This window comes from Trematomus bernacchii, unplaced genomic scaffold (genome assembly GCF_902827165.1).
Source record: "Trematomus bernacchii unplaced genomic scaffold, fTreBer1.1, whole genome shotgun sequence".
In the NCBI taxonomy this organism is placed as follows: Eukaryota; Metazoa; Chordata; class Actinopteri; order Perciformes; family Nototheniidae; genus Trematomus; species Trematomus bernacchii.
The window spans coordinates 12,973,227-12,989,393 of NW_022987547.1; the positions used below are offsets into that span (position 1 = coordinate 12,973,227).

At 40.0% G+C, this 16,167-nt stretch overlaps 1 protein-coding gene across 1 annotated transcript in view; it reads left to right on the top strand.

Moving 5' to 3' along the window:
• Positions 1–3,354: 3,354 nt before the first annotated feature.
• unc5da (unc-5 netrin receptor Da) overlaps positions 3,355–16,167 on the top strand; it is a 171,171-nt gene continuing 158,358 nt past the window's right edge. The window contains exon 1 of the mRNA XM_034122747.1: positions 3,355–3,658. Within this exon, the coding sequence (XP_033978638.1) occupies positions 3,574–3,658 (85 nt within the window). The 5' untranslated portion in view covers positions 3,355–3,573. The remainder of the gene's footprint in view (positions 3,659–16,167) is intronic.

Below are 16,167 nucleotides of genomic sequence, written 5' to 3' on the forward strand. Positions count from 1 at the left end.
TATGGTCATTTGTTCTGGGAATGTCATTTTCGAGCCTGAGACCTGAAAAACAGGCTCAGGGCTTAAGAGGTTAACCATCCAGGGAGAACTACATTTTGGATAGCTAGTTCCTTTACAAATTAATATTATACCTGTTATCATTATATCACATATTGTCTTCCCGAGGCCACCTTCATTCTGACCCTTTGCTGAATTTGCAATTCTCCACCTGTCCACCAGATGGCCTCAGGCTTTTCCACCTGTCCCACTCGGATGTTTACCACATCCAGCTGCTCACATGTGTCTCATTTCCCCTCCCAGCCCCTTCTCCCCAGTTAGTTCCAGAGTGTCAGTGTTATGTTCTCCACAGCCTCTTCATTGAGCCAGCTGTTCCTGGCCTGCTCACTTGCTCAGACGTCTTGCATTTGTTTTAATGTTTGGACTGCCATCTCGTTGACACATGTTCCTGACCATTGCCTCCTGTACATTTACTTTTATCATACCTGCTGCCTTGTGTGTGTTTGTCTGCATTTGTTTTTTGGTTGCCTGATTTACCCACTCATGACAAATATGATGAGAAGTGCATTATTTTACAGCCAATTGAACAGGTCAAAAATAGGCCTATTTAAAAAAAGAGCTCGGGCTCAGCTAATTACCACATTTAAATACTGTGTAACTGTGACATTATGCCTGCATAGTATCTTTAAAGTAAAAGTAGCTAATGTACGTTGTACTAAAGCACGGTTTAGACTTTCGCTTATGGGGGAATTTTCAACCTATGCCTATGTACTGTATAATGGCTTTGCTTCAGTATTATATCAAATGTTGCACAATATTATATCCCTCTGAAAGTATTCCTTTACAGAGAAGGCTCCAGACTCTCAGAGGTATATATCATTGTATAAGCCTACTGAAGCATATACTGTACAGAGCTTTTATTGGTATATTTTAAAGAAAATTAATACTTTGATTACTTATTTAGGTGTAAGTTTTGTTACTTAAAGGATCCAATTATCTCCTCCACCACCACTTGTGTATTCCTTCACCCTGATCAGTCCAATAAAGCTATAGGACTAATTAAATCATTCCTTTCATGCATGAATTATGAAAACCTCAGGCAGGAGTGTTTGTATTGCTCTTGGGGCATGAAGAACAAGATTTTAACTTTAGTTTCTTTTTATAGTTTTTTCAAATTTAGAATTTTTCTTTTTTATATGTCCACTCAGGTGGACAGTATGCGTTAAAGTTTGAACTGAAGACATTTACATTTGGAACAAATTATAAATAAAGATGTGCAAACTTAAAATGACATTATAATAACATAAGTATATTGATTCACGGCCCAAAAAGATATTGCAAATGAAGTATTTTCAAGAACAACAGTAGCAGTAACAGTATGACTTGTAGTTGAAATATAGCCAGTGATGCATGACGTCCACTTTAGTGGACAGGTGATTAATCATAATTTCCTGCAAACATAAAATCAATACTTTGACAATTTATGAATTATATGATTCCTTAGTTGTTACTTGATGTCACCAACATTGTTATAGAGAGGCGAAGTCCCTCCCCTTCCGGTGGGACTCATGGGACCTTATTTCGGAAAAAGTTTGTATTGAAGTCAATGGAGAGAGAAAGATTATCTTTCGATCCCGTTTGAATTGTGCCATGAATTACACATAGATGTTTGTCAATCTTAAATAATAATTTCCATGTCAAAAAAGTCACAGTTTGTCGTAAAACTGTTGAAATATAAGACTATGAAAAATACGCAACTAGAAAGACTACAAATCCCAGAATCCCGGTCCCGCATGCTGGCTCTTACGGAACCGACTAACTCCCCTTGTGTGTATGTACAGCTCTCAACATGCCCAGACTTGTGGTGATTTTCACCTCTTTTAATACTTTTCGCCTCATTCTGAAAGAAAGAGGTGAAATGTGCCAACGTGACGGCCGTCTTGGTGTGTGGTGCGAGACGGGAGATGTAGTTCATTGAGCGGTTTCACACAAAAAAAGTGTTACTTCACAGTTTTACGACACATTTTTATTTTTTTGACTTGTAAAATTATCTTTTAAATTGACAAACATCATATGTGTAATTCGTGGCACAATTCAAACGGGATCGAAAGATAATCTTTCTCTCTCCATTGACTTCAATGCATAACTTTTCCGAAATAAGGTCCCATGGAGCTCAACCGGAAGGGGAGGCACTTCGCCTCTCTATACCTGCAGGGGGCGCTTTCCATAAAAGGATTGGCAAGATATCGACGAGTGATTTGGGCTGCGTTTCACTTCTCTTATTTTTCATTTCCTCGCTCCTCGGTCTCGGTCTCACCGGAAGTTGATTTGTCTGCGCCATCTTGAGTAGCCTCCCAATGGCCTTATTTTTGCCGGAGGACCGAGGAGCGATAATGGAGGAGCTATAATCGAGGAACCACCAGACCATCCTTCGATGAACAGGTCTACAACAGATGATACAAATGTTTGTGTCAGTAAATGTGTACTAACAGAGGCGTGGGTGTTTGTGAAAATAACGGGGACAGAGCTAATGTCAGACGATCAGCTGTGCAGCGTCATCACAAACGGACGTCGCTTCACCTGACGCTCCGGAGGAAAGGACGTCCCATTGCTCTTAAAACTCATTTCCCTGCTTCTCGTGGTTTCCTTGCGTCTCTCCATGCTTCCCTGGTGGGAGGGACTAGTCGCAGGGAAACAACGAAAGTGAGGGACGCAAGGAATTCATTTAACCGAAGTGAAACGCAGCCTTCGTCCATCTGGTTTTCTGTCGTCCATCTTGGTTTAGAGAAATGTATCATGCACTTACACTGACTTTCCACTGAGTGGCAGTGTATGGGACGATGCAATAGGGTCCTATGTAGTGGCTGATGGTGCAACTATGCCATCAAAACCCATGCATACAAGAAAACACCTTTTGAAAAGCTGTCCACTGTAGTAGCCTCTATGCGTGAAAAGGTTTTTAAATGAACATTTGGAGAGAAGTCGTCTGAACTACTCTCTGCCTAATTGGTAATTGGACAGCAATCATGGAACATGCTCCTAGGTTATGCTCAAGATTAATTAGTAAAACATATGTGCAGTATTGGTATAATAAGTGGAAAGCCGTGCAGATATAAGAGGTAGAAAAATAAATAAACAATATTAATTAAATAACTGGCCCCAGCATGTCCCCCCCCCCCGCCCTGAGTATGATCGGTCTCGAACCGCCTGTGTTGTTTCTGCACAAACGAGGCACATGCGCACACTTTTGTAATTGTTCAACAGGTCCACAGGGGTTTGGATGCGACCCGTCTCCCTCTCTTTCTCGCTCCCCCCCTCAGACAGCCTGGGAACTGTCGGGCTCTCACCCACTCTCACGCAGCAGAGAGCGGACTCGGAGCTCCGCGCCACTTTCCTCCTCTTTCCCTCCGCACTGCGATTCTCTCCTGGCGGACAGTAAGCAGCCCCTCACACCTGGACACAGCGACCCCCCCGGGGCCACGGTACCGCGTTCGGGGGTGCCTCGCGCAGACGACAGAAGATGGACACCCGAGCCCAGTGGCCCCCGACCCGGCGGGGAGGGAGACGCGGGCAGTGATGGGACAGTTTTCGGGAGGATGCTACCTGAGTTTTGGCATCCTCGTGCTTCTCGGTTCGCGAGTCCCGGCCACGTTAGCCAGAGGTAAGCCGACACAAACACTCTTTGAGCGGACGGTGTTCATCCCTGGGGCTTCAGCCTCCGAGACTAAACTCGAGAAAAGAGGCGTGTGTGCTCCCGAGAAGCTGTTTGAAGCTGGGCTTTTGGTGTCTGGCTTCTGAAAAGTGATAGTCCAACCGGTGTGGACAGTTTGTGTTTGCCCGCGTGGTTGTATCTCAAAAGTAAGACGTTTTTTAGCTTGCATTTGAATGACACGTTTTTATTTGTAACGTGTCACAAGCTACCGCATTTGAGTTGTCCAAAGTGTTGTCTTGTTGGATGGTTTAAAAACATTAAAACTGAGTCGAGTTTTAACACACTGTGATTTACACAAATTTGAAATGTTAAATTAGTTTTGGGAGCCGTTTTGCTCAGACAACATATATGCTTTGGTGCCCTTTGCAACGTTATAAATGGTATGGAGAGATCATACTGTACCATTTCATGTTTCAGCCATGTCCCCACTTTTGCAAGGGGATCATTTAAAAATATATTATTTTAGTTGTAAGTTTGAGCAAATGCATTGTTGTTGTCAACATGATGCTAAGGTGTGTATGCACCGGTGTGCCTCCATTTATGGTGGACATGTCAATTGACACCAGGGGACAATTCAACAAAACTAATATCTAAAATAAATAAATATAATGCAGTAAGGCATTCAGTATTTCTTACAAATATTTATTCTCCCCTGGATCAACTTTTCTCATTTAGTGGTATCTCTGCTGAGTCAACACACACACACACACACACACACACACACACACACACACACACACACACACACACACACACACACACACACACACACACACACAGGCATGACTCACTCTTCTGTCCTCTTGTCTTTTTTTGTTTGGGGATGGATCCTCTTTGGATGTGCATGTGGTATTCATGTCCATGACACTTTAATTTGTTTTAATTCATTGCTAAACCAATGGACTCAAAGGGCTCATATTAGGGAGATTTTGAGAAATAAAGGTTGTCATTTTACAGAAACTCTGCTCCCATCTCCACAGATACAGTACTGTTAATGTATGTCTCTGGATGAGACAACGTTAGCAAGTCAGTAACTATTATTTGACTTGTCTTCCACATAAATGTAAACTTGACCTACTCCGGTTGAGAGCAGCACACAGACGCTTCCTCAGGCTTTTCATTGCAAAGCATCCTTGAGTCTGGAGACAACAGAGCAAAGGTGTATAAGTGAGGGTGACGCAAAGACAATAACACAGGGCTTCTGGTCACAAGATAGACAAACTCTTAAAATAAGTCAAATAACTGTAGGCTACAGAAACCATGAATTGTAAGGAAAAACTCAAACATGCACATCAGCCCTGAAGCAACGGCTATTATGACTTTATTCTTGAAAAAACAGATTCTTCTCATAATATTATGACTTGATTTTTATATATATATATATACTATAGATTTCCGCATTTTCAGGTTATCTTATTCTCTCGTTAATTTGTGGCTGTAATTAGAGTAGCTTCTGCCGTGTTTACTCCATTCCTCCCCCAGGACTCCTCTTAAAGCAGCGGAGCTTTTACATCTCTCCTTCATCTTTACGTTTTATGGCAGATTACAACCAATGCTTTGAGGTTCATACTGCCATCTTCTTTCCTGGAGGCATGTGTGTATATATATATATATTTTTTTTAAAAGGTTGCAAAATCTGTGTTTTTATTAAGGGGTCAAATGCAGCTGTTCAAAATGTTGCCTGGGGCTTGTCCCTTGCTTCCCCATCAAAACTTAGGTGTGACTGTATGTCCTATTTTGCTCATTTCTTTAGCCTAAACTATTGTTTTACATTAAATAGAACCGCAGTGTGTTTCTGTGGTGATGCACATACATGATTTATTTATCTGATAACAGAAATCTTATGCAATATCTAAAACTGTTTTGTATTCGGTCAGTATAAAGATCATCCTGAAATATTTTCCTTTTCTTCTGGTGAAGCTCTCCTGACCTATTGACATCCATTTAGCTCACATGGCAGTCAAACAAAGATGCATTTGCAAGTCAATTAGTTAAGTAGCCCCAAGGTTTTAGTTTTTGCATCCCAAGTTCTGAAATTAGCTTCAACTTTTAAATTTGCATAGCATAAATATTAGATTATGCATATGTATCTTCAGGCCAACTTTGCATGTAGAGATCAGGAGGGTTTTTGTCATTTATTTATAAAAAGTGAGTCTAAAAGCCGTTGAAAATAACCTTTGAAAATCGACTGCACATTGTATTTACAAGACCAGCATTTCCATGTAAAATGTCCCACGGTATTTAAAAGGAGTAACCTTTTCTTGGCAGAAACACAAATGTTGTGAGTGCAGCACAAAACTGGAATGAGCCTTTGCATACACAATGTCGTTTTCACAAGCTGCATAGGTAGTATGTTGTTATACATCTGCCAGGTTTAAAGTGGTGTCTGTGATGGCTCTCTGCCAGGCTGTGAAATAAATATTTATGTTGTGCAATAATATGGATGTCAACAGTCAAATACTTTATGCAATGAAATGAAAAAGCCAAACTCCACCAAAAACAGCCCAAATAATGAAAAACATACTGGCGAAGCTAAATCAGGAAGCATGGTTGAAATATGAATGAAGTTCTCAAGCAACATAACCATATTAGCCTCCCATGCTGTTTTACATGTATTTCTCAATCAAAAGCTAGGTTAAAATTCAGTAATCCAAATGTATTCTTGATGTCTTGCATGGAGGGGATCCTATCACAGCGCTGCAAGCATACATTTGAAAGCTTAGCACACTGTGAGAACTCGAGGTGACGAGACCAAATTTACCCCAGAGGAGAAGCCTAGAATCTGTGCCTACAGGTGGATTCATGGAGAGGCTGATCGAATGTTAAGCAGCAGATTAAACATAAGGGAGTCTCAGTGTGATTAGTAGAGACAGATTGTTGGGAGTGAAAGGGTGAAGAAGTGCCACGGTGGATATGTTTCTACATGCTTGTATTTTGTGTCACATTTGAGTGTAGCCAGGAGGACGGTAGTTTTGTGAGGTTTTCTCCTTGAGTTCCTTTTGACTGTTAAAGGTGGGGTATGTAATTTTGGAGAAACCAGCTCGAGTGCGCTAGAATTTGAAACTACGCAGCCGAAAAAAATCTGCCTCTTCCTTCAGACTTCCTTACAGAGCCCCTCCTCCAACACACACGAACGCGCACATGACCAATGAGGGCACGAGATAAGTTTGTGCACAGATGGAAGGCTGACAGGCAGGTAGGCCATCCAGTTATTTTAGCCGGGCCGGCTAAAATGATTGGTCATGCTTTTTACAGCTTCCACAAATGAATTTTTTTTATGTATTTATTGTCAAAGCATTTAATATATTCATTGCTATCGGGATGTTAAGAGAATTCAATGGAATATAACAAAAAGTGTTTCTGAAATAAATTACATACCCCACCTTTAATGCATGTCTTTGTAAGTCATTGCTGTTTGAAAAGAGCTATTCATGATTGATGGTCACATTTCAACTGAAGCCAATTTTAAAACAATTTTTAAATTGCATGTGGATTTTAGATTGATTAAAAAAAACAAAAACCTTGTATAAAAGCATCAGGAACAAATACAGAATAATACCAGCCTTCAACATACGTTTCTTTAATCGTACAAACTAATTGGATAAACGGCTTTATTTAGAAACATCATTGAGATCCTTATAGACTATAAGGCTATCGGGGGGAAATCAATACATGTACCTCATGCTGTGACACTGACATGACAACGCTGTTAGCCATGTCACGGGTCAGCCTGGAGCCAGCCAACACTCTCCATTCACACGCAAAGCAGATAACAGACGCTTGATCGACCTTACATCATGGTCCAGTAGTTTGGGTTGGATAATTCCCACTCTAACCTTCCTGCATCCTGAATTTCATGCAAAGTTCTTGGGAAAAACACGACCCTGCTGCCAAAAAACGCTTCTTGGCTGGACCATAAGTGGAAAAAAACTCAAGATACAACAGACAAAGAGAGTGAGAGAGGAATAAAGGGCAATGGAGTCATCTCTGCCATGTTTTATTTATCCCCAAAAAATGGCTGCCAGACTCTTTCTCAAGCTCTCACTTTGATTTAACTGACATTTCATACGAGATGAATTCACAAGCACAGATGGGCTGGTATCCACAGTTGTTTCTGTTCTGTAGGAGATCACATGGTGGTCATATTGCCCAGTTTCACTATTGCATTATTCAAAAGGAATCCATTTCTCTATCCAACTCACCAACCCCCTCTCCCATCAGCTCCTCTCCACATTCAGAGGGATCTCAGCTCGCCAGCCGGCAAACCAGGCTAGGGAATATCGTCGACAGTGGAAGCAGAAAGCTATAAAATCAAATATGGGGACGGGATTGGGGGAAAAGATCTTTCTTGGGAGTAAACATACACACTAAACTGATAAAGTGTGATGAGAGTCTGTGTTGGACAGAGCTACAGTAGCAATCAAAAAGCTATTGTGTTTTGTCTATGGGATATTGAGACTTTGGAATCTGGTCAATAGAAGTGCTTTTGTACTTGGTTTTCCCATAAGAGGGGGGATTGATTGGAACAAAATCCTTCTGTTTGCTCGAATAAAAAGCAAAGCTTTCATTTCAAATGTGTTGACTTCATATTCCTGCTCCATGTATGGATTACTCAGGTTCCTTTCCCTGTTTAAAATCAAGTTGTGTCTTTCTAGGTTAGTTAATGTAGCTAGTCAGTATTTTGGCATGTTTTCATTTCAGGTAATCTATCCTAAATAAAATAAAAATGTATTGTTGATTTCAAATATCTTTCCTTTCACAAATACAGCTGACTATGAAACTCCTGACATTAACATGATGTGATCAGCCGAAATGTTTTACTAGAAAAGACGTATCGCTCTGTTCAGTGGAGGCTCTTCCCTCACAAAGGACCTTTGGCTGAGCTGCTGCCAGTTACATTTGTCACTTTAACCGGCGATAGCTGTGGTCAGTGACAGCTCAAAATGAGGAGCTGCTCCTTAAATGTTTTGCACGCTGACTGACAGACAAAAGATGTAGTACAAACGTTGATGCTCAGCAATTCCGTTTTTTGAGAGTCAATCACATCAATGTGAGCAAACGATCTTTCACATGATTATCATTTTTGCTGGCTAATGCAGGGAAATGCTTAGACTGTAGCGCATCTTTCAGCTTTGCAACAATAGCAGGTATTAATAAACTGTAAAGTAACGAAAAAATGAAATTTGATCAGGTTTATTAAAGCGACACCGATGATTTAAAACATGCCCAGATTGTCTTTGTTACCAACGATTAGGATCAGCTCTAGGCATCTCTAGCATGTATTAATGGGTACATACTGCCTAGTGATAATACTTTCTTATTCAGCATCCCTTATATATGTTGCATGGGTACTGAGTGCATGCATGCGTTCACTGTAATGTGGTATGTGGTATCTGATTGCCAAATTGCGTAGAGAATGACAGGGTGTCAAATGTTGCCATTTCACTCGCCTACTGCAGATTTTCCTCTCAACCTTGTCTCCACAGCCTTGAAGCTTTCTGTTCGATAAGAGCTAGCATTGCTGTCATGTGTTTTCTAATAACACTGAACGGGAAGCCTTGGAGATAACTGCCCATCCACAATGCACCATTCAATGCCTCACTGGTTAACTCAAGGGCATTGCCACAAAGGGGAGATTCACGCCATACACCTTTCACTTCAATGCCAAACACCCCCACCCCCAATCCACCTCTACTCCCCCCCTCTCCCAGTCCGTACCTCTAGCACTTTTGTTTTCTCTAAAGCGCTTTTATTTCATAAATACCGCGCCCAACCATCCTTTCTTGTTGTCCACTTCCTTGAAATTCACTTGGATGTAATTTAGCTTCGGTGGATTGTTGCTGTGACAAATGTTTTGGTTCTGGTATCATTCCTCACCTCACCTGACTGAAGGAGACAGGAGAGCTCGGTGAGCAGAACGAGGAAGCAGGGAATGTTTGAAGCAAAAAGCAGAAGGAGAGAGGGAAAGACGGATAGGAGGGTTACAGTACAGAATACTTAAGTATCTCATGTTATCAGTAACTGGCACAGCAGTTTGTCAGTAACAGCGAGCACCTGTCACTGCGCTCCCTGATGAATTCATTTCAAGAGTAATCAAAAGCAAATGCATATTTAATGACTTTTGGATTAAAGTAGGGGTTGGGTGTTTGTTTATGTGGGCGCTACAGTGTTTTGACATGCCAGAGCGAACATGTTCATGCACCATATTTTGTGTCGAGTGAGAAAATAGTACGATGAAAGTAAATCAGAAAAAGGACAGACAGTATTTAGACATCAATCGGAATTGATATTTTTCTTGTTTTTTATATTGTGCCACAAGAGACCCCAACATAGACCGTAGTACGTGACAATACTAATAAAACACAACAAATTTGAATTGTAAGAAATCCATAGAGGCTAACATGCAATTGATTTCCTTTTAAGTGTGCTTCAGAACCAATAAAGTCCTTATACCATGTACTTCATGAAACGCATACCGTCATGGCTGCACATGATGTTGCAGTCATTAACCGTGGTAGCTTTGATGTTGTTCATCTTTAAGGGTTTCATGCCAGTAAGGTGTGATGGTACATGTCTGTGGAAATTGTTGTCATTAAAGATTGGCTTGTTAGTGGTTGGTTAGCTGTTTGGGTGGTGAGTCCACCTGTATTGTATCTAAACCTCTTTTTGGGAATTCAAGAAAAGCTTGCTCTCACTTTCCAGTTCAAGCAAATCAGAATACACCCCCACAAGCTACAGAAAAGTACTAAGTCTGTCTATATTTCATGCAGCCCTGTCTGTTCCCAATGGCTATTTGGTGCCTCTGCGAGTATCAGAGATGCAAGATGGGGGTTTAAGAGTCCCTCTCTGTGTGTGAAGTCTACATAAAAACTCTCTGCAGTCATGGGTGGCTGTGTGTTGTAAAACCACCAAAGCTCTGTCATTCATATTATCAAACAGAAAGTGCCATTCCATTGGTTTCATAAGATGACTCCTGTGTTTTTCAAAAGAGAAAAATGCAGACAAAGGGGGACAATTCAGAAGCACAGTCTTTGAGAAGTGCTAGGATAAAAAACATTCGCCTCAACTCTGAATTCTGAATCACAGTGAATAGACGATATTAAAGACCAATACATTTCCCTTAATCCATATTTCACGAGTCAACAAGTATTCAAAGACTGCCTAGAAAACAATAGCTTATTGTTGCCTGGCTTCTAAAATGATCAATCGAAGTCATCCCACAAGGGAAGAAAGCTTTTGGTCAGATCCGCCACGTAGGATTAGAGAAAGTCTGATCTTAAAAACACTTTGGAAGAAAGCGGGCTCTTAATTAAAAGCGACTATATTCAGATAAAGGAATAATAACGAATGAGTATATCCAATCTTAAAATCAATGTTTCCCCCATTAAGACTTCCTATTAGCACATTCTCAAATTGAAACAAGAATATAATTCTCATTGTTAAAAAATAAAATTACATTCAACAAATAAACAACACGGAGGTTAATGAAGCTAAGATAATATGTAAACATGCTTGTTAATCATCCACCTTGTAATTAAATACCAGTTTTAATGTATTATGTCAGGGGGCATATGCATATTAATTGTGTCAAATGACCATGTATACCGCAACCACCATGTATAGAATAAATGATTTCACCACGCTGTGGGTATTAAATCTGCAGTTCTTTCTTGGTCAGAGCATTTGAGTGGTAAGGGTAAAACACAAACACAGTAAACTCCATGGGAACTGTGAGGGAGATATGTAAAGCCACCCTGTGCCTCGCAGCAGCTGTTCTCTGGTTGTTTACCTTTGCTGTCGCCTTCTTTTTATTTCAGTTCGGCAGTGGAAAGCTGCATTTGATTTGAAAAGGGCAGCGTCTTTAATGATCACAAGTTCAGAGTCCACTAAACAGTCTGTGCAGCTCGTCTCCAGCCTGACTGCTGGAATGTTCGCTTCGCAGTCCTCCATCAATCCCCTTTTGACCCTTACAGTCTCCCATCAGCCAACACTGGTCAGCTGTCCTTCCCTTACTTGGCAATCACTGTGCCAGGACCATTTCTTTTTTCTCTCAGTGGTAAAATGTCACTCTTAAGTCTGAACTGCAGTTTCTTTCTAATGCTCCAACTCCATTACTCCAGCCCTGACCACTGACCCAGACCAGGGATCATATCACAAGGACGTTTGTCGTTTATTTTGTACCATCTAAACAGAGGAGTCACGTTCTCACTTCTTACAGAGTGTTTGACAAACTTTATATTTTAGAGTTGAAATATTCGTCTGATGTTCAGGTGTATATCAGTATGTACAGTGTTTCCCCTAGGATGGAGTCATAGCAGCGGTGCTAAGGCACGTGGGCCCAGCATAATGTGAGCGCGGAGCTGAATTTTTTAGTGTGTGCACGTGCAAAGTGCGCCCCGCCAATTTCTTTCTATGTGTCTGCCAGCACAAGAAAGGCTCTTGAGGCCTAGTACCAGGGCAGGGTCTAGCCAATTTGCTGCCCTAGGCGAGATTTTAGGCGAGATTTTATATATAAAGAATAAATGAAAAATCTCTACAAAAGACAAATACACTACAAAAATAGAAACTTATTGACATAGGTAATATACGGCAAAAAGGCTTCAAATGTATTCAGTATTGTATGAACATGTTTGAATTGGGGGGTGGACGTCACACCCTCTAGGGGGGTCCGGGGGTATGCCACCCCGGGAAGATTTTTTTGAACATAAAGTAACATGCTTCAATCTGGTGCACTTTGAGCACACAATTACTAGAGACCTGATCTAGGGGGTACAACTCTAAACACCCATATGGAAAAGATCGGTTTACATTTTAATAATCAAATAAGTATGTGAACATAACCAATAACCTACCATAGCTAATAACAAATAAATGTAACTATTTTATTTTTGTTGTTCATTCATATCTTATTTTACCTAGTTAACATTTATTTATGCATATTTTTGTATCTCTCCAACTTTAAACGATATTTTTGGTTTACTGTCCTATAGAATATATTGGAATGATTTCAAACCTGTTTTTATTTATCCTAATAATTATAAAGGAGTGCCTTGGAAATATGTGTTTACATAATTTGTGGTCAAAACGTTTCAGGCAGGGAGTGTATTGGAGAGAAACTCCCTCTGGAGGGAACACAGGGATTTTAGCCTTTGCAGACCGTTTACATGCACTGAAACCTATAGAACACATTACAGGAGAGGCAAAACCCCAACATGCATAATAAGGCCTTTGAAATAATCACTTTACTTTTGTATTTCACCTATTCTTAATCCTTCTGAACTAAATATAGTCCTTACATATTGCTTTGTCCACATTGTTCTTTATTTATTTGTAGCTGCCTAACCTCCTGCAGTCTTTGCTTGCTGGTTGGTCACATTTGCTTAATATGAATTTGAATGGGCAACCAACATTTTTATTTGTGCTACTTATTTACATTTAAATGAGAATGAATTAGGCATTTTAAAACAAAAATAGGGAAAAAGTATGAATAAAAGAAATACCCCATTTATTTACATTCTCCCTGAGCTGTGTTGAATTCCTTTTCTGTTATGTATTGACACTGGTTAATGACTTGAAGATTTGAATTTAAATGCTTATCCATTTGTAAGGTTGTGTGTTCTCTTCTGCTCTGTGAGCACCGCTGCAAGGTTATGCATGTGTAACTTTGATGAGGTTCCCCTTCAGCCAAGGACTCCCCTTTGTCATTAAGATAGATAACATCTATTCTGTGCATCGATGTGGCTACATTCATTTAAAGACTACTTTTGTTTCACCTCACAGACAGCAGAATCAATAAAAAGCTTTGCCTATTTCTGCTTCATTTCATCTTAGCTGGTTTGGACCAACACAAGCCCAGAGCTGATGAAAGATGCAGCTACTGCATCTACTCTTACTGTATGCACCTTACAAATATGGTTTTATGTGAATATTACTAATGTTTTGCTGTCTTTTTATCATCAACAATTACTCTAAAGACACCAAACAACAATGTATTATTTGTGTTAACCTCTTAAGCCCGGCGATCCCCCCATTGGACCCCTCCCACTTTTCGCAGTATGCCTCCACGCTATGGAACTCGACCGATCCTAATCCAAAAACTATTTAAAATGGCCATACTGTGTGAAATATTACCTTTTGCATCAAGTCAATTCTGAAACAACCCCACGACATAGCTTAGTGTCGTTCAGACTTCATTCATTCAATATTTAAACCACATTTCTTGTAAGTGGAGGGAATAAATACAGTACATTTTCTGTACAAATTGGTCTTTCATGTCAATATCTGGGAGTTGCAAGTACAGTGTATATATCCTTATGATCATTTAGAGTTTAGTTTAAGATACAAACTAAGGTTACTTGAAAAGGCTATGGGAATGCATCATGACCTTCTGGGATGCCACTGTTTTTTGAAAAAATAATTGTGTTATTTTTTAAACCCCTTTCTGTGCCAGAGAAGACATATTTCTTTCTTTTTTTTTAAGAAACTGAACTGTTTTCAAAGTCTTTCAGTACTTCATTACACTATTTTAATTTAATTTATATGACCTTCCTTCAGATAAATGTTTTTTTTGCTGCATAACCATTTTTAGCTTTTCTTTAGTCCTCTACCTAGTGGTGCAGAGATGACATATTTACCCAGAAGTAAGCTGCGCGTTCCCTCGACAAAAAAGCAACGGGATTTCTCCATAGGATTTTGGAAAATAGCTCGAAATAAGGTCGAACCTGTTTGATAAATGCACGTTTTGTTCAGCCGGATAATCTCCACATGTCTACCCTACTTTGATCATTTTCGAATCATAAATCTAATCGCCAGAAGCAAAATGCTAACGTTATGCTATAAACGAAGTACAGCAGGGTCGCTGCTTCAACGTCACGCCAACTTAAGATCCATATTCAAAAATACAGATTCAAAAGTGTACAAGTTGAAGCGTTTGTTTTAACAGTCTGCAGGAGGCAGGTACTTGCTTTCGAGCAGAACAGGGAAAACAAACTTAGAGGAGTGTTTACGTGTTCGGCGTAATGACGTACAACGGCCTCCACAACTTCTGTAGTCCTATTCAGCCACTTGGTAACAACCATCGTTTTTCAGACACGTAAACTCTTCAAAATCACCAGTGGGGTCACTGCTGATGTATTTAATGTCGTAGAACAAAACGTGATCCGTCTCTTAAATGTGTCTCAAACACAGACCTTATTTCCAGCTATTTTCCAAAATCCTATGGAGAGATCCCATTGGCTCTGAGACGAGGGAACCGGTAGTGGTCAAATGCTAACTCACTTCCGGGTTTTAGGACGCGTCACTGCACCACTCTATTACCTACTTTAAGACAATGTAAGCCTCGTTGCAGCTCAGTGTACTTTTCAAGATGTAAAACAGCTGAACAGTCGTTCACTGTCCGTGCTGGTGCATTGAGTCTGACTGCAAGTAGCCTAACTAGAACAACATTAAACAGGCACACAATTGATGAAACACAACACCTTCCACTGCCATCGGCAATTTGATCTTAATTGCTTATAGACCAAAGGCAAGTCGAATAACGGACAGCACCAATGTTTGCCTGATAAATCAATGCATCCCTAAAACATTTTTAAATAAAACAATTAGCTTAACCTCTTATTTGTCACATCCACATTGACCCTAATAAATGATTCAATAAACCCGAGTTATGTAGTTTGAGAATAAATTACTTTTGTAACAGCACCACTTGGTTGTTAAACGTCACGGTAGAAATTAGGGATGGGAACGATTAATCGAATATTCGAAATTATTCAGGTATTCGAACATGAGAATATGAGTTATGAATATTTCTATTATTCTTTTCTTTTTTTTTTTTTTTTTTGGGAAGGGTGCCTAAGTTGATTACATATGATCAAATGGAATAATTCAATGTATACGACAGTGCCATAGCTAAGTGTGTTAGGTCAGATCACGCAGACTCAAACCTCATCTTATGCTCAAATTCCAGCTGAGAGGGTCTTCTCTACAGCTGGCCTCATTGTGAATCGCCTCCGCACCCGCCTCTGAGTATGTAGACATGCTCATATTCTTAAAGAAGAATGAGTATTGAATAGCTGCATTCTGTGCATAGGCCCTGTTATAGGTTGATCTCTGTTGTAATAGGGTTACGTTACCCTAACCCGTATGTTGTTCGTGTATGATCCCTCTTTCATTTAAAAACCAAGTTATGTTTTAAGCATGAAAGCTGTAGGCCTATAGCTGTCAACTGTTCAAACTGTGATCACCAGTTCAATACATTTGACAAATTTGACTTGATTTCTATACTTATTTGAGCATGTATTTATTTAAAAAAAATGTACATATAGGATATGTACATTTCGGTTAACCGCTTTTTTACTTATATACATTTGCTTTCAAATTCCCATCCCTAGTAGAAATAGGTGTGAGGGTCGAGATATCTACAGTATTTCTGCTGAATGAATCCTGCAATTGTCCCCCTG